Source organism: Euleptes europaea, chromosome 7 (assembly GCF_029931775.1).
Source record: "Euleptes europaea isolate rEulEur1 chromosome 7, rEulEur1.hap1, whole genome shotgun sequence".
In the NCBI taxonomy this organism is placed as follows: domain Eukaryota; kingdom Metazoa; phylum Chordata; class Lepidosauria; order Squamata; family Sphaerodactylidae; genus Euleptes; species Euleptes europaea.
In genome coordinates this window covers 91,909,851-91,924,113 of record NC_079318.1, presented here as the reverse complement: position 1 = coordinate 91,924,113, position 14,263 = coordinate 91,909,851, and the positions used below count along the sequence as shown (strand labels likewise).

Genomic DNA, 14,263 nt, shown 5'->3' with positions numbered 1-14,263 from the left:
CTGTTGTTGCGGAGGGGGGAGGCGCGCTTTTTTATCTCTCCGTGCCCTCGGAGGGCCGGGCTTCGGGGCTGGCATTTGTAAACATCCACCCGCTAGGCCCTGCCTTGGCACCCGGCCCACCCCTGGGCAACGTGACAAGGGCATGAATCAGGTTTTGCTGGGAAATCGGGCCAGGCCAACAAAGAGACCCCCCCCCTTTATCCTCTTTCTCCCTTCTCTGCTAGGTGGCATCGCGCGGCGGGGGGGACATGGTGCCCTGGCAGGAGACAGGGGAGGGCGAGGGTTGGCAGGCGTGCCCTGCCGACTCGGGAATCCAGTTTGCATCGTCTCAGATTGGGACAGGACGGCTTTTGTTAGCTGTGGAAGGTGGCGCTTGGCGGAGAAGCGGAGGGGGGGGAAGAGACCAACCCCTGCCCCCAAGGAGAATACAATTAACTTTGTGTACAGGCTGCAAAGAACCCCTTGGGGATCAGTGGTGATTCTGGGAGATCTCCAGGCCCCACCTGGAGGATGGCATCCCACCCCAAAGAAGGAGTATGTCACAAGGGCCTATGGAAGGCACGGAGCTCTGTGCAATCCCGGCTGCAATATTGGGTAGGGGTCTCCCACCATACACCCACCAGGGCCCAAGCCAACCTAGCGTGGTGCAGTGGTTAAGAGTGGTGGTTTGGAGTGGTGGACTCTGATCTGGAGAACCGGGTTTGATTCTCCCCACTCCTCTGCAGGAGCGGCGGACGCTAATCTGGTGAACTGGGTTTGTTTCCCCGCTCCTCTGCATGAAGCCAGCTGGGTCACCTCGGGCTAGTCACAGCTCTTTCAGCCCCACCTGCCTCACAGGGTGTCTGTTGTGGGGAGGGGAGGGAAGGGGATTGTAAGCCGGTTTGAGTCTCCCTTAAGTGGTAGAGAAAGTCGGCATTTAAAAAACAACTCGTCTTCTTCTTCTTCAACCTGGACCCGAATCCGATGGTTGCTGTTGGGAGGCTGGGGGTGCCTTTCAGAAACCCGCTGCCCAGCAGGCCGAAATTCAACTGGTGTGCGCCGCACGGGCTTCGCCTGTTAAACATCTGCCCGGTCACGCAGCACATTAAAAGGGCAGGGAAGCCGGCCAGAGTGTTTCCGGGGATCTAAGAGTTAATCTCCAGGAGAGGATTGTTTTCAAGCTGAAAAGCAAGGTGTGTGTGTGGGGAGGGAGGGAGGGAGGGGGGCTGGCTCCTTTGTTCCTTTGGTTGTATCAGGAGCGCAGCCAGCTGTGTCCTGTTGTGGAAACCCCAAGGCCAGGGACTCTGGTGTGCCCTTTCCAGGTGGCCTCCCTCCCTCCCTCCCTCCCTGGCTTGGTCTCGGCCCATCCCCCTGGCGTTTGATGTTACCTTTCATTACTGGGGCAGGGAGACCCCCAGGCTCAAATCTGGGTGGGAGCCCCGGACTGCCGCCATTTAGAAGTCTACGACTGCAATAAATCATTGTTATTATTGTTGCTGCTGCTGCGTTTGTCACAAGCAGTAGGAAAGCGCAAGAGTCCAGTAGCGCCGTAAAGACTAGCAAGATTTCTGGCAGGGTGTCAGCTTTCGTGAGCCACCGCTCACAGCATCTGAAGAAGTGAGTTGAGGATCACGAAAGCTCGCATCCTGCCAGAATGATCTTTTCTTTTTTAAATTTTACATTTATTTATTTAACTTAAAGCGGTCACATCAAAACATCATAAAATACAAGTGGATAACAAGAACCCCCATAAGCTCCCATCTAGGCTGCAAAACCAACTCTCAAAAAGGGCAAAACGGGCAACGAAAGGACCAATGCCCCCCATTAATGCTGTCGAAACCATCGTAAAACTTTGCTAGATGGTTCAAGTGTCTTTGACAAAAGAAAAACCTACAAACGGAAATATAACACACGGATACCAAGGTGATTTCAAACGGGAAATCACCTCCATCACTAAACACTCTACAGGCCCCGTACTCCATAGTCAAAGTAAAGCTCCCCAGTCCTGCCGATCTGCCAAAATTTTTGTTAGTCTTTAAGGTGCTTTAAGGTGGACTCTTTTCTGTTGTTGTTGTTATGGGGAGGGGCGGTGGCTCAGTGGTAGAGCATCTGCTTGGCATGCAGAAGGTCCCAGCTTCAATCCCCGGCATCTCCAGTTAAAGGGGCCAGGCAAGCAGGTGATGTGAAAGACCCCTGCCTGAGACCCTGGAGAGCCGCTGAGGGTCTGATTCAATAGAAGAAAGCTTCATGTGTTACGAACATAAGAAAGGCCCTGCTGGATCAGACCATGGCCCATCGAGTCCAGCAGTCTGAGCACACAGCAGCCAACCAGGGGCCGCTAGGAAGCCCACAAACAAGACGACTGCATTATTATTATTATTATTATTATTATTATTATTATTATTATTATTATCCTTCTTGGAATCCTGGAAGTGCAGGCATTCTCGCTCTGTTCAAAGGTTACCTCTCATACATTCCCATGTTACCTGGAACGCTCATGTGCGCACCTCAGTTTGTGAGCAAGGGCCGATGTGTGTTCCCTTTCCCAAATGAAACTAGGGATCGGCCCCTGGATAGAATTGGGGTTTAAATCCCACGTTCAGCTGCACATGGCTGGAACGTCACGGGAGAATTGCTCGACCCGCGTCGAAAGGGAAATCAGGTGGACGCTGCACCCGGATTGTACGTGTGTGCCCACATTGTACATGTATGCAGTGTAACTTGCGAACAGGGCAGCTCTGCAGCTGTGTAATGGGGAGGGAGAGGTGCGGTAGAGTGGTTAGAGTCCCTGGGAGCCCCAGGTTCAAATCCCCACTGCGTAACTCACTAGGTGATGTTGGGTCAGACAGCCTAACCTACTTAGCAGGGTCGTTGTGAGGACAAAACAGGGGGAAAGATAACCACGTACCACCACTGTGAAAGAAAGGCAGGGTGAAATACCCGAGATCAGCAGAAAGGCACTCTGCACGTGCACGGAGACGCTGTCATCTCTTTGTAGGTTTCAGGCTCTGGTCTGACATGGAGAGAGGAGGCTAGGGTTGAGCCTTGGGAGCCCTTGGCACCAGCTAAATCCTGGGAGGGATTTGGAAAGCAGTTGAGCAGGAGCCTGCAGAACTTCATCTAGGACGGGGTAGACCGCGGTGGGGTGGGAGGGGAAAATTCACCAGAGGTTTGTTTCCAGATTTTCCCTTACCCTCCCCTTACTGTCGATCTCCCTGTTTGTCCACGCTTACTCTTCCAAGCAGAACTAAATTGGCACGTTGGCGCTGCCAAAGGGGTGACGCTCAGCAGTGGCCCGGAGCCAGGTGGTGGCTCTTGGCATGGCCGAGTTGGAAAGTGGAGGAGAGAGTGTGTGTGTGTGTGAGTCTGTGGCCGGCCAGCCCTTCTTTTCCCAGGGTCAGTTTCCCCACTGGCCGCGGGCCTCTTCCTTCCTGGCAGGGGCCGGCAAGCTGCCAGAGGAAGGCGCCGGGGCACGGAGGACAGGAAACTTTCTTTTTTCCGGACAGACGTGTTGTTAGGGTGTTTTTAAAAACAGGTTTTCAGCCAAGGGTGAAGGTGCTTCGACCAAAAAGTTGCTTGTAACCACGCTTCCCCCGGCCAACTGGGCTTTACAACCACTGTAGGACAGGGGTGTGCGCATGTGGTTTTTCCCCTTGGGCCCGCAGCGGTTGCCCTGGTCAGCCAAAGTTGAAGCAGGATAAGTGTGGGACAGATGTGGCAATTCTGGCCCCGGAGAACCGAGAACAGCTGTGTAACGCCTGTATAGTGTGCATCAGCCAAGCCGCCCGTCCCGGTCTAGTTCCTTTGCGATGAAATGCCCCGACGTTGCCAAAACCTCCGACAAATGAGTCTCAGCCTTCGAAGTGTACGTACAAGTAAAAATGGATGCTAGTCATGATGCATGCCTATTCTCTCCAGGATCAGAGGAGCAGGCCTATTTTACTGGGGACTGTGGGACACAGGCAGGAGGATGCTGCTGCGGTCGTCTTGCTTGCGGGCTTCCTAGAGGCCCCTGGTTGGCCACTGTGTGAACTGACTGCTGGACTCGATGGGCCTTGGCCTGATCCAGCGGGGCTTTTCTTACGTTCTTATGAGTGGACATGTTCATGGAGGAGAGGGCTAGCCATGGCTACTGGTCAAAGTGGATACTAGTCATGATGCAACCCTATTCTCTCCAGCATCAGAGGAGCATGCCTATTATTTTGGGCGCGGTGGAACACAGGCAGGATGGTGCTGCTGCAGTTGTCTTGTTCGTGGGCTTCCTGGAGGCCCCTGGTTGGCCACTGTGTGAACAGACTGCTGGACTCGATGGGCCTTGGTCTGATCCAGCCGGGCCTTTCTTATGTTCTTATGACCTTGCAGAACCTCAAAAACCCCTGCATCAGCACATATCCATAACAGCTTGCATGGTGTAGCGGTGAGAGTGTTGCCCGAGGATCTGGAAGACCCAGGTTCGAATCCCCAGTCTGCTTTGGAACGTTGCCGGGCGACCTTGGGCAAGTCGCACGTGCTTGCAGTGGTCAGGGAAATTTGAACTCCCGACCAAGGGAGTCCTGCGGCCCAATCCACACCAAATAGATTCAAAGTCTTTATTTTAGTTATTTCCCTGCCACAGCCTAACCTACCTCGCAGGGCTTTCGGGGGATAACATAGAGGCGAGGAGAACTGTGTCACCTACTTTGGGTCCCCGTTGGGGAGAAAGGCGGGGCATAAATGAAGTCAATAGATAAATGCTTCTGTTAGATGCTTGGTTTCACAGGAACTGTTTTTGACCCCCGCCCCTCCCAAAAAAAGATAGGCGTCTATGAGGGTCTCGGTTTCAAAACAAACGCCAACAGATCTTGTCGCTTTTAAACTTGGCCAGGGGGCGTTTCAGGATTCCTTCTTGCAGATTGCTGTCTGCTGAAGGCCTTTGATGGGTCAGGAGCCGCCACAGGTGTGTGTGCGTGTGTGCGCCCTAGGGTGATGAGGCAGTCTGGGGGGGGGTGCCCAGCAGTGCCTGTGCTCCCCTGTGCTCCCCACTTTGCAGTAAGGTTTCCTCCTTTCTTTTCTTCATGCCTTTGCCTCCTGCCAGAGAGCCGTCAGCCTCCCCGGGCAGCCGAACCGGTTTGGGGAGAGCCCCAGCGGCCGTGCCGCGTTCCCAGCCCTTCCCACAATCCCAAGGGCCCCGGGTGGAGCCGCTTCCCAGATGGCGTGGTTAATCTTTAATAAGCACCCTGTCCTGATGTTGGGAATGTCAGCAGAAACCACCCTGCCCTGCTCAGGAGCCTGGGAAGCGGCTACCCCAAAGGGGTGTTTTTGGAACGCCCCCTCTGCTGCCGTCCCCCCAAATACCTCTAGTGTCAGAGGAGCATGCCTATTACATTAGGTGCTGTGGAGCACAGATAGGATGGTGCTGCTGCAGTCGTCTTGTTTGGGGGCTTCCTAGAGGCCCCTGGTTGGCCACGGTGTGAACAGACTGCTGGACTTGATGGACCTACGTCTGATCCAGCAGGGCCTTTCTTATGTTCTTATGTACCTGCCAGGACAGGAAAATCTGGGTACATCTGAGCCAGATGGGAATAGAAACCCGAGTCTGTTTGACTGTTAGGTTACACCCTTCTAAGCCCCGTTGACTTCTATGGATACACATGAACACATGAAGCTGCCTTCGATTGAATCAGACCCTTGGTCCATCAAAGTCAGTATTGTCTACTCAGACCGGCAGCGGCTCTCCAGGGTCTCAGGCAGAGGTCTTTCCCATCGCCTACTTGCCTAATCCCTTTAACTGGAGATGCCGGGGATTGAACCTGAAACCTTCTGCATGTCGAGCAGATGCTCTACCACTGAGCCCAATAGGATAGGCTTGCGCTGTTAATCAACCAGAGCTCAAGTTGATTAATCTGTTGGGGGGCTGATTTGAGCTGGCGAGAAAAGTGGTAATCGACGGGGTCCGGAGTTACGCACACTTTTAAAAGTTTTAATTCCCCCGCCGCCCTGTATATTTTGACTGCAGTGGTTAAGCAGATTTCTGAGAGGCATTTTCCAGGCCATTGCCTGCCTCTGTGTAGCAACCCTGGAATTCTTCAGTGGCCCCCGATCCAAATACTAACCAGGGTTGACCCTGCTTAGCTTCCGAGATCTGATGAGATCGAGCTTACCTGGGCCATTCAGGTAAGGGCAGAGTGCTAGCATAGCTAGCCGATAACAAACTGAGCTGAACGGAATACCTATCTATGGTGAAACTTGCAAATTACATTAAAAGGAAACCATCTGAAGAATTTCAAGAAAAATGGAAATTATATTATTTGTATTATTCTCAGGATAAAATAAATAAATACATATACTGTTATTCTGGTTAAATACAGGGGGAAAGAGAGAATAAAAAATTTTAAATGGGGGGAGGATTTTTTTCTCTCCTCAGAAGTATTTAGCAACTAGTAATATTGTAAGTGATGTTTATTTTACATGTTGTATTTGATCCAGTAATTGGATTTAATTTTTAAATGATGTTTTATAAATACGATGTAGAAAACTTGATTTATTATAAGATGGATGGTAGGACTATTGGGAACTATTCGATCTTTCACTGATGTACAATGTTGTGATACTGTGTATCGCATAGAAGATAAGTTTTCTAGCTGTTGTTTATTGTTTGTTAAACTATTAGATGATGTCTTGAACGTTAAGATTTGAAGATTGGACTTCACTAATCTATTTTTCCTTTCTGTATTCTTATCTTTCTACATTTTGTTTTTATACTTATATACTTAATAATATATATATATATTAAAAGAACTGAGTAGATCCTGGTTTGGATCAAGTGTGTGAACTCACCAGCGGCCTGGTATAAATACATAAGCAACTGATCTACCTTACAGGATTGTCGTAAGGATTTGCAACCGGGCGAGGACATTTTTTTGACGGGCGGTTATTACCTCTAACGATGACAATCCCTTCCTTCCGGTGCAGGTTTCTATGGGATGACTACGCCGTTCAGGTACATCTCAACGATTACCTGGATATCATCTGTCCACACTACGAGGACGGCAGCGTCCCCCTGCACTCCATGGAGCGCTACACCCTCTACCTGGTGGAGCAGGAGGAGTACGAAACATGCAAGCCGCGCTCAAAGGACCAGATCCGCTGGGAGTGTGACCGGCCGGACGCCCTGCATGGGCCAGAACGCTTCTCCGAGAAATTCCAGCGGTTCACACCGTTCACACTCGGCAAAGAGTTTCGGGAGGGTCACGCATACTATTACATCTGTAAGTATCCCCGGAACGGAAGCGACTGTTTTCTTTTTGAAGTTCATTGTAATCAAACGGATTAAAGGAAGTATTTCTTCACACAATGCATAGTTGAATTGTGGAACTCCCTGCCCCAGTATGTGTTGATGGCTGTCAACTTGGAAGGTTTTAAGAGGGGAGCGGACATGTTCGTGGAGGAGAGGGCTATCCATGGTTACTAGTCAAAATGGATACTAGCCATGATGCACACCTACTCTCTCTAGGATCAGAGGAGCATGGCTGTGATATTAGGTGCATTGGAACACAGACAGGATAAATGCTGCTGCAGTCATCTTGCTTGTGGGCTTCCTAGAGGCACCTGGTTGGCCACTGTGTGAACAGACTGCTGGACTCGATGGGCCTTGGTCTGATCCAGCCTGGCCTTTCTTATATTCTTACAGAGGAGAGGGCTGTACATGGCTACTAGTCAATATGGATGCTAGTCTTGATGCATACCTATACTCTCCAGGACGTGAGGAGCAAGCCTGTTATATTAGGTGCTGTGGAGCACAGGCAGGATAAATGCTGCTGCAGTCGTCTTGCTTGGGGGCTTCCTAGAGGCCCCTGGTTGGCCACTGTGTGAACAGACTGCTGGACTCGATGGGCCTTGCTCTGATCCAGCACAGCCCTTTTAATGTTCTTATGTTAATATATTGTCCTGATGAGAGGGGTGGTTACCATTTGACCCATTTTACGGACACGGGAAACAGACTCCGAGCGGCTGGTCGGAGATGGGTGGGATTCGAACCTAGCCCAACTGGGCCCTTCTTATAATCCCGTTCATACGAATGGTGTGATTTTGGATTATAACAAACTGAGTTCAATGGCGTTTGGGGACCAGTTGGGTTCTGAGAGGGGGAGCTTTGAAGGAACCATGCACATATGCGGTTGTGCTGCTGACTCCATGTTATTTTAATCTGCACAGCCAATCAAACCTCTTGTGGCCTATCAGAAGCCCTGCTAGGCAAGAGCCCCGTGTGGCCACACCCACTTTCTAAAAACACTTGGTGGGCACCTGGAAAGGTGTTGGGCCCCTGGTGCCCATGGCCGACATGTTGGGGACCCCTACGCTAGTTGGAAGAGTGGCCGTTCCTCCGTTTGTTCTAACCAACCTGGTGTTTTTTCCCCTGCCTGTTTCCCCCTGCTAGCAAAGCCAATCCATCGCCACGGAGATACCTGCCTCAAGCTGAAGGTGATGGTGGCTGGAAAAAGCAGTAAGTATCCTAGCTGCCGACCCCGCCTGCCCTCTTTTTGAGACCTCTGGCTTTAAAGGCCGGGAATGGGGCAGGTTTCCTTAAGGGCCACTCGCAGACTAATCTTTGCGGTGAGGGAAACACCTTCTCATCTTTGGGGAAGGGGGGAGGGGTTCATCTGAATTGGCCCATAGAAAAGTTCTCAATTTCTATGGAACTGGAGGAGGAGAATATCTAAAGATTCCCCCCCCCCCAGTTATTACTCACTTGTTCCTGAGCCTGGAAGAGTTTAAGTTCTGTCTGCTGAATGAGAGCCCTGACATTTGGACTATGCAAAGTCCCAAGGTTTTTCTGAATTACTACTGAGAACAGGCCATGTTTGCGTTTCTTTCCCAAATGGGAATTTTATGTGTGTGTGTAAAGTGCTGTCAAGTCACAGCCGACTTATGGCGACCCCATCGGGTTTTTCAACGCAAGAGGTGGTTTGCCATTGCCTACCTCTGTGTGGGCTGAGAGAGTTTGGAGAGAACGGTGACCGGTCCAAAGGTCGCCCTGCAGGCTTCATGTGGAGGAGCAGGGAATCGAACCTGGTTCTCCAGAATAGAGTCTGCCGCTCTTAACCACTGCACCACGCTGGCCTTCTATATCCATGTGGTTAAACTGAATTTGAGGGAGAGGCTCACCCATACGCTTCTTCTGAGAGCCAGCGTGGTGTAGTGGTTAAGAGCAGTGGTTTGGAGCGGTGGAGTCTGATCTGGAGAACCGGGTTTGATTCCCCACTCCTCTACATGAGTGGCGGAGGCTAATTTGATGAACTGGGTTGGTTTCCCCACTCCTACCCGTGAAGCCAGCTGGGTGACCTTGGGCTAGTCACAGCTCTCTTAGAGCTCTCTCAGCCCCACCTACCTCACAGGGTGCCTGTTGAGGGGAGGCGAAGGGAAGGTGATTTCAAGCCAGTTTGATTCTCCCTTAAGTGGTGGAGAAAGTCGGCTTATAAAGACCAACTCTTCTTCTTCTTCTTGGCTCGGTTGTAACCCAGAACCCTGGGGGGCGGGGAAGAACTAGTCCTTTGGGTAAATACAGTAGTTGGAGCAGTGGACTCTGATCTGGAGAACCGGGTTTGGTTCCCCCCCCTCATGAGCAGTGGACACTAATCTGGTGAACTGGATTTGTTTCCCCATTCCTCCACCTGAAGCCAGCTGGGTGACCTTGAGCTAGTCACAGCTCTCTCAGCCCCACCTACCCCACAGGGTGTCTGTTGTGGGGAGGGGAAGGTGATTGTAAGCCGGTTTGATTCTTCCTTAAGTGGTAAAGAAAGTTGGCATGTAAAAATTTACTCTTCTTCTCATGGCAACTAGAACAGGGTAGTCTTTGCTTACTAGTAGCAACGACACTTGACCTATTCTGAGTACGTTCTCTCGGCAATCCTTGCAACAACCCAGCAAGGTAGACCAGGAACATCGTCCCCGTGCTGAGAGGGGCTGAGAATCCGCACAGCGAGTTTACAGTCAACATTTCAATAGGGGATTAAGACACAAAAACAAAAGTCATGGGGGGAATTTTTCTGTGGGTCCGGCCTTCACTGTGCGTCTCCGTTCACTTCTAGCTCGGACACCGCCTGGCCGCGCTCCCACCCAGAAGGGGAGACTCCAGTCAGGTAGGTCCCTGTGGGGGGGTAATGAGTTTAGCGGGAGAGACCTGGGAGAGGGTCGATGTGACTGGGAGGGAGAAATGGTGGGTTGTATGGGGGGCGCGTCTAGTTGTACCCTTTCTGCCACAAATGCTGCAGAAGGTTTCCCACAGAATTATTAGCTCTTACCTTTATTCTCTTTTCTTGTTTCCCCCCCCCCCAGATGACCCCGATGCCCCGATGTTGCGGAGCGTGGGCCAGAACTCCGCGCCCCGGCCCTGCAGCCCTTTCACGTTCATCGGCCTCTTGGTCCCGCTACTGCTGTGGCACGGACTCTGACCCCCCTCGTCCCAGCCGAGTCGTGAAGCCGGAGGGCGATCCTCGTGTTCGCGGGTCCACCGTGCGCTCGCAACTCCTCCGCGAACAGCTACAGGCCTGTCAGTGTTAGGGGGCTGAGCGCTGGGATTAAACGGAGGGCGGCCGTTCGTGCTGCGAGGGAGGCGGCGGGGCAGGGAGCAGCAATGGATCGTGGCCATGGAATGGAGACGTCGAGCACTTTGGAAAGTTAAGCTATGGACAGGGTGGCCCAGGTGGGCTGGCAACCAGGTGTGGACTACTTGGGGGAATCTGGAACTTGTCTCCTCCATTGAGGAACTGGACTCACTGGACGGGCCCCATCAGACTCAACTTCCCTGTCCCGAAGGACACTTCGCTGAGTATCCCGCCGGCGGCGATGCTCGGATTGCCACAGGTGTGCCATGGGACATGCCACATTGTTCGGATCTGTGGACTCTGGGATGGAGCTAGGCGCACTGCGATGCCGCATCTACCAGCTGCCCACTGTGGGCTCTGTACAGAGCAAATAATTTATAGGGCAATAAACAGGCCGGGCCTGGACTTTGGGGGAGCCCCTCTCTTACACCCTCCTGATGAACCCGCCTTCTTCCTGCTTACGACGCAAATGAACTCTGTCCCATAACCCCAAAAGACCAAAGTGGAGCCCAGTTGGTTTCAAATGTAAGAAAACCCTATTGGATCAGACTGTGGGGCCTCCTCTGGTATTTAGGGGTCTGCTGCCTCTGCATATGGAGGCTCTGTTTCCTTGTCAAACTGAATAAGTTCCTCAAATCATTTAGAAAATGTACAGAAGTCCCAGTTCTGCCTCTCACCCTGTTTGTTCTGATCCAGTTTTGATTCCGGGGTGTGCGACTTCCTGCCTCGTTCTGCCGCATCTCACAGGATCTTACAAGTTTGGGGAAGGGGCCAATTGAGGAAGAAGATAACAGGTGATGGACCGCCAGGTCATTTGACGACGTTATGAAATCATGGGGACAGTGGATGAATTGAGGGTGAAAACAACGTTTTTTTTGAGGGGCTAAAAGTGGAGGGCAGCACCTCGATGTAAATCTTTTTCTACCACTGGATTTTTTTTATACAGAATAAAGAACTTCGAAAGAAACATGCTGTGTTAGCGTCTGTGGCTTGCAGGCATCCATGTGGTATCTGATAGCGGTTCCTGTTTGTCTGATGCTTGTGGGTGGAGCCTAGAAGCCAAAGGGTGGCGCTTAGCGGGCCAGGGGTAGAGACTGGAACAGGGGCAGGGTCTGGCACGTGGTTGGACCATTCATGGCTCAGGGGCGGAGTCTAATGGACATGGGGCGGAGCAGATAGCAAAAGCTTTCAGACTGGGTACAGAATTGTCTTCCCATTAATTTTGCCCCCCTCTCCCCCTAAAATTTTACTTCTCTAGGAGATCCTGAGGAGGAGGTTTCTTAAAATGCTACCATGTCAAGTTCAACCCAATTGGTTTTATGAATTAGGGTGTGGTTTGGGGGCAGTCTATTGGGGAGCGCAACAGTGTTCGATAAAACCCCACTCTTTTATCCATTTGTCTTGATAACTGCTGCTGTGTTTTAGTATTTCTACAGCTCCTGAAAATATATATAAAAAGCCTTTTCACTCGGTTATTTCCAAGATAACTTGGCACTGTTCCCAAAAGTGAGCCTACTAGTCATCTTGGGGATAGAGGGCCAGCGAGGTGTAGTAGTTAAGAATGGCGGACTCTAATCTGGTGAAGCTAGTTCGATTCCCCACTCTTCCACATGAAGCCAACTGAGTGACCTTGGGCTAGTCTCGGTTCTCTCTGAACTCTCAGCCTCACCTACCTCATAAAGTGTCTGTTGTGGAGAGAGGAAGGGAAGGAGATTGCAAGCTGGTTAAAAAGGTATTGAAAATTGGCATATAAAAACCCTCTCCTCCTCCTCCTCCTTCTTCCTCTTTAGAACCCAAGCCCTTGTCCAATCTGTTCCATCTGCTGGACTCAGCTGGCAGGGTTGTGTATTCCATGAAGATGTAGAAAAGACACCAAATGGAGCATATAGATCAGGGAATTGAAACCTGGAGGAATCCTGGCTTTCATTAAAGTATCTAGTCCTCATGGCTGCAAAGTTGTATTTTTCCTCAGTGTGCACGGTGCTGCACACAATAACAGAATGAGTCCCTCCCCTACGGAATTTGCAACCTAAAATTTAGTGGATTAAAGTCCATAGAAGGAGGAGAGAGGGAGGCAAAGATAAACAGTGGACCAATGATTCAGGCGGGTAGCCGTGTTGGTCTGGAGTAGAAGAGCGAAGATTCGAGTCCAGTAGCACCTTCGAGATCAACAAGATTTTCAGGTGTAAGTTTTTGAGAGTCAAAGCTCCCTTCGTCAGATAGCGGACAGGTGTAAGTTTGGTTGGGTTACACACATGTCGACTGGGGGCACTTTCACACATGCCGAATAATGCACTTTCAATCCACTTTCAGTGCATTTTAACGATTGTTTGCAAGTGGATTTTGCCATTTCACACTGAAATCCAGTTTCAAAGTGTATTATTCGGCATGTGTGAAAGCACCCTTAGTTTTCCATACAGGATGAAGACGGGTGTGTGTGAGTTTGGGGTTGGTAAAATTGGGGCATCGCTCTCCTGACAAGAAGGTGAGTTCTCCCTACATGCACTGTAGAGGACTTTGGGGCGAGCTCTCATTTCAGATTGGGGCTGTCTTCCACTTCCACATTGGGAGAAGTGTCTGTAGATAGCACAGCCCCACTCTTCAGCCTTACCGGTGCCAGTGGGGCTTAAAAGATTATGAAGGGGTGGCGCTCCGCTCCCTCTTCCAAGAAGGTTTGGGCATGCATTGTGAGGGAAGCACATTTAGTGGCGGATCCTCTGGAGTACGTCCTGCCCAAAGATTCCTGGAACCCTGGAGATGTTCCTCATGGTGCCCAAGTAGGGTTGCCAACTCCGGGTTGGGAAATTCCTGGAGATTTGAGGGTAGAGCCTGGGTTTGGGGAAGGGAGGGACCTTGGTAGACTATAATGCCATAGATTCCACCTTCCAAAACATCCATTTTCTCCTGGAGAACTGATAACCTGTAGTCTGGAGATCAGTTCTAATTCTTGGAGGCTCTACCTGGAGTTCGGCAACCCCACGCCCAAGACTGTATAGAAAAGCTGACTTTTGAGGAGGAATGTGAAAGGAGAAAGGGGATCGATTGCGCACCGGTGCTCTGCCATGCGCTTTCAGTACCTGAAGGTCCAAGAACCTCAATGGTTTGTTGTGGTGTGGAGCCTTCCAGGCTGTGGTGCATCATGGGAGCGTATCGGATGAGAGCCGGTCATGGGAATGATTGGTGCGGTTGTGTGGACTTGTCTGCCTTTGCCGTTGTGGTGTGTTCGGGGCGTGGGGGAAGAAGAGGTCCCGCCAGACGATTCTTGTTACTCAGCACAACCTCATTGTCGGCTTCTGCGGCCGCTGTGTCAAAAGTTGGTTTGAGGTTAAGCTCTTGTTTTGGTGTGTGCTTTTGTTGGAGGGGAATTTGCTCCTTCCTGTGTCGGGGTTGAGGCCGGGGAAGGTGCAGCAAAGGGCAACTGAAAGATTAGAGAACCTTCTCTCTGAAGAAATGCTAAAAGCATTTCGGCCTTTTTGAGGTAGTTGAGGGGCAGCAAAGGGTGTGAAGCTTATAACATTAAACAGATTAGAAAAAAATGGCTACAATGGGGGGAAATTATCTTCCCCTTGACAGCATTTCCCCTAACTTGGAGGGCTCAGGCTAGCCCAGTCTTGTCAGATCTCGGAAGCTAAGCAGGGTCGGCCCTGGTTAGTACTTGGATGGAAGACCACCAAGGAAGTCCAGGGTTGCTACGCAGAGGA

The 14,263-nt window shown here is 51.1% G+C and overlaps 1 protein-coding gene across 1 annotated transcript in view; it reads left to right on the top strand.

The window, feature by feature from the left end:
• Positions 1 to 10,409, top strand: part of EFNA1 (ephrin A1) — a 10,982-nt gene extending 573 nt beyond the window's left edge. Inside the window, exons 2-5 of the mRNA XM_056852598.1 lie at positions 6,931 to 7,226; positions 8,396 to 8,461; positions 10,047 to 10,097; positions 10,294 to 10,409. Coding sequence (XP_056708576.1) covers positions 6,931 to 7,226; positions 8,396 to 8,461; positions 10,047 to 10,097; positions 10,294 to 10,409 — 529 coding nt within the window. The remainder of the gene's footprint in view (positions 1 to 6,930; positions 7,227 to 8,395; positions 8,462 to 10,046; positions 10,098 to 10,293) is intronic.
• Positions 10,410 to 14,263: the final 3,854 nt, after the last annotated feature.